This window comes from Penaeus vannamei, chromosome 17, assembly GCF_042767895.1.
Source record: "Penaeus vannamei isolate JL-2024 chromosome 17, ASM4276789v1, whole genome shotgun sequence".
Taxonomy (NCBI): domain Eukaryota; kingdom Metazoa; phylum Arthropoda; class Malacostraca; order Decapoda; family Penaeidae; genus Penaeus; species Penaeus vannamei.
Genome location: NC_091565.1, coordinates 17,558,515 through 17,561,014, shown reverse-complemented (window position 1 = coordinate 17,561,014; position 2,500 = coordinate 17,558,515). Strand labels below are relative to the sequence as shown.

General features: G+C 34.8%; 1 protein-coding gene across 4 annotated transcripts in view; it reads left to right on the top strand.

Annotated features, from left to right (window-relative positions):
• Snx16 (sorting nexin 16) overlaps nucleotides 1-2,500 on the top strand; it is a 34,515-nt gene that overhangs the window by 14,955 nt on the left and 17,060 nt on the right. For all 4 annotated transcript variants that reach the window (XM_070132021.1, XM_070132019.1, XM_070132022.1 and 1 more), the window contains exons 3-9: nucleotides 2-311; nucleotides 685-767; nucleotides 942-1,081; nucleotides 1,285-1,374; nucleotides 1,602-1,728; nucleotides 1,880-1,971; nucleotides 2,128-2,264. In XM_070132021.1, coding sequence (XP_069988122.1) covers nucleotides 25-311; nucleotides 685-767; nucleotides 942-1,081; nucleotides 1,285-1,374; nucleotides 1,602-1,728; nucleotides 1,880-1,971; nucleotides 2,128-2,264 — 956 coding nt within the window. In that variant the 5' untranslated portion in view covers nucleotides 2-24. The remainder of the gene's footprint in view (nucleotide 1; nucleotides 312-684; nucleotides 768-941; nucleotides 1,082-1,284; nucleotides 1,375-1,601; nucleotides 1,729-1,879; nucleotides 1,972-2,127; nucleotides 2,265-2,500) is intronic.

Here is a 2,500-nt window from a genome sequence, read left to right as displayed (position 1 = left end):
GCAAGAAACCCAGTCTCCCTCGACATGGCACAGCGTGTAGCAATTTCACGGGGAATGGCAGCTTCTAGAGATGGATCTCCTGCAGCTTCACGATGCAGTTCTCGCTTTACCACACCCAAGAATTCACAGCCTCCCTCAAGATATGCATCAAAAGAATTGCTTTCATCAGGCAATCTAGGCAGCAGAATCAGCAATGGGCATGAGGAGGTGGCAGTGCAACATCCATTAGACAACCAGGTTTCAATTGCAGATACTGGGATGATGAATGGCAATAGGAGCACCAATTTGCTTTCTCCAGTTCAAGGTGGACAGTAAGTAATGAAAATAGAAAAGAAGAATTTGCAAGAACTTTTTGTGAATAGGTTATGCAGTATGTTATAGGATTGTAGTCAGATGATTACATGTAAAGATAATAGGAAGAGGAAGATAAACTTTTTATTCTTATAGATATCAAGTTCAGTAAGTAAGGTATTGGAAGAACCTTGTGAAATTCTTTTATTTTGTTTTATTTGGTTTAGCAAGTAGAGAGAGATAGTGTCTGATTTTGTGTCACTAAATAGTTATATAAGGAGATAAATACAAGTAGATAGTGTTTTCCTGTCTTTAGTGAAACAACATCAAGGATTTTGGTGTAATGTTTTACATATTTATGTATGTTTGAAGTTCATTTCACCTTTATTTCAGACATAACAGAGGCTGGTACAGCTCTAATAGCAACTTAACCTCATCAGATTCTACACCAAGTTCGGATCAGAACACAGACCCTGGTTTGTATAGAAGTGATACTTTGTTCAAATGATATTTTAGGTGTTGAATGATATCAAAAACTTTTAGGCTTGGAAATAGATAAGTAATGCATAGATGAATGTATTTCAAAGTAGTTTCTAGTTATACAAGCAATATCATACTTTGATATCACTGATTAGATCCATTATCTATAGGTCAGGTCATGGATTCTTCTCCCGTAGCAGGCCCTCTAGATGCACTTGGTTTCTCAGAAAATGAGGATAACAGAAACACCTGCTTGTATCGTATGCCAATTGTTGGTTACGAGGTCCTTGAAGAACGGTCTAGATTTACGGTAAAGTTCTAAGTAATTTTTTAAAATGTTTTTTATAGTAAGTGAAGATTTACCAATTTTTATTAAGTTGACTTTGATTAAACTTTTTTTTTTGTTATCTTCTGAGGTTACTGCACTGTAAATTTGATAAATACTTTAGGAATGGTTTACCAAGAAATTAGAATATAAAAGTTAATAAAACTAAACTTGCATTTTGTTCATAGGTGTTTAAGATACAAGTCCTTCATCAGCCTACGGGTGACCAGTGGTTTGTTTTCCGGCGGTATACAGACTTTGTGCGTCTGAACAAGAAGGTATGATTTCCTTAATGAATATGTTGTATTTTAAACTAGTGGTTCCTGTTTATTGTGTTGGTGTGCATTGTAGTTTATTGTCCTTTTTATCAGTTTTGTAGTCATGAAATTGCAGTGTTTGTAATTAATTGATTAATTATTTTTTATTACCAATTCATATCCCGTGGTTGTTGTGAGTTCCTGTTTCTTGTTCTTCTACAAACACTCACATACTTTTCTACTTTTAGCTGAAGTTGGAGTTCCCAGGCCTGCGATTTTCGCTCCCTCCTAAGAAATGGTTTGGTGATAACTTTGACCCAATATTCTTGGAAGATCGACAGTTAGGCTTGCAAGCTTTTATTGATAATATCATCGGTAAGGCTCTTTCTGTACTGATATGATGTATCTGTATAAATTTTTTTTTTTTATCTTTGCTTCTTATTTTAACTAATTTTCCTATTGATGTTACTTATTGTTATTAAAATCATTCCTCTCACTTTATCATTGTTATTTCTTGCATACACAGGGCATGCCAGAATCCGTGAAAAGAAGTGTGTTCGTGATTTCTTTTGCCTTGATGATCCACCGGGTGCTCATGACACTTTAGAGGAAAGTCGGGTAAGTTTTCTAGGTTTATGTTGTGAAATGGAATTGTAGTGAGATATGCTTGACAGTTGGTGATTAACATTAAAAAAAAAAGGGAAAAAGATAATGGGAGCATTTTATTGCAGTATGTTACATGAATCAATTGTTGAAAAGTTGTTGAACTTGCAGGCAATGTGTCAGAGTCTGGAAGAAAATGTTTCATATTTGCAAGAACAGCTCCGTGAGAAGGACAGTGAGATTGCAGTTCTCCGATCACAAGTCAACTTCCTTATGGCACAGCAGCAAACTCTTGTAAAGGCCCTAAGGTGAGAAAGTTGCATTTTGTGAAAGATTGAAAGTTTGTGTTTGAGAGTTTACTTCACTTTATTTTTGCATGCTTTTGGTAAGGTAAGCAGTATTAAAGTAACCTGTACATCTCCTCATAGGTTGGTGATTTAATTTGTTGTAATGTATTTTTATTAGTATTTATTTTGATTAGCATAATTTTTGTAATTAATGAGAAATTTCCCCTGTACCTTCTTAGCTTCCTAAAGTCTGTTTT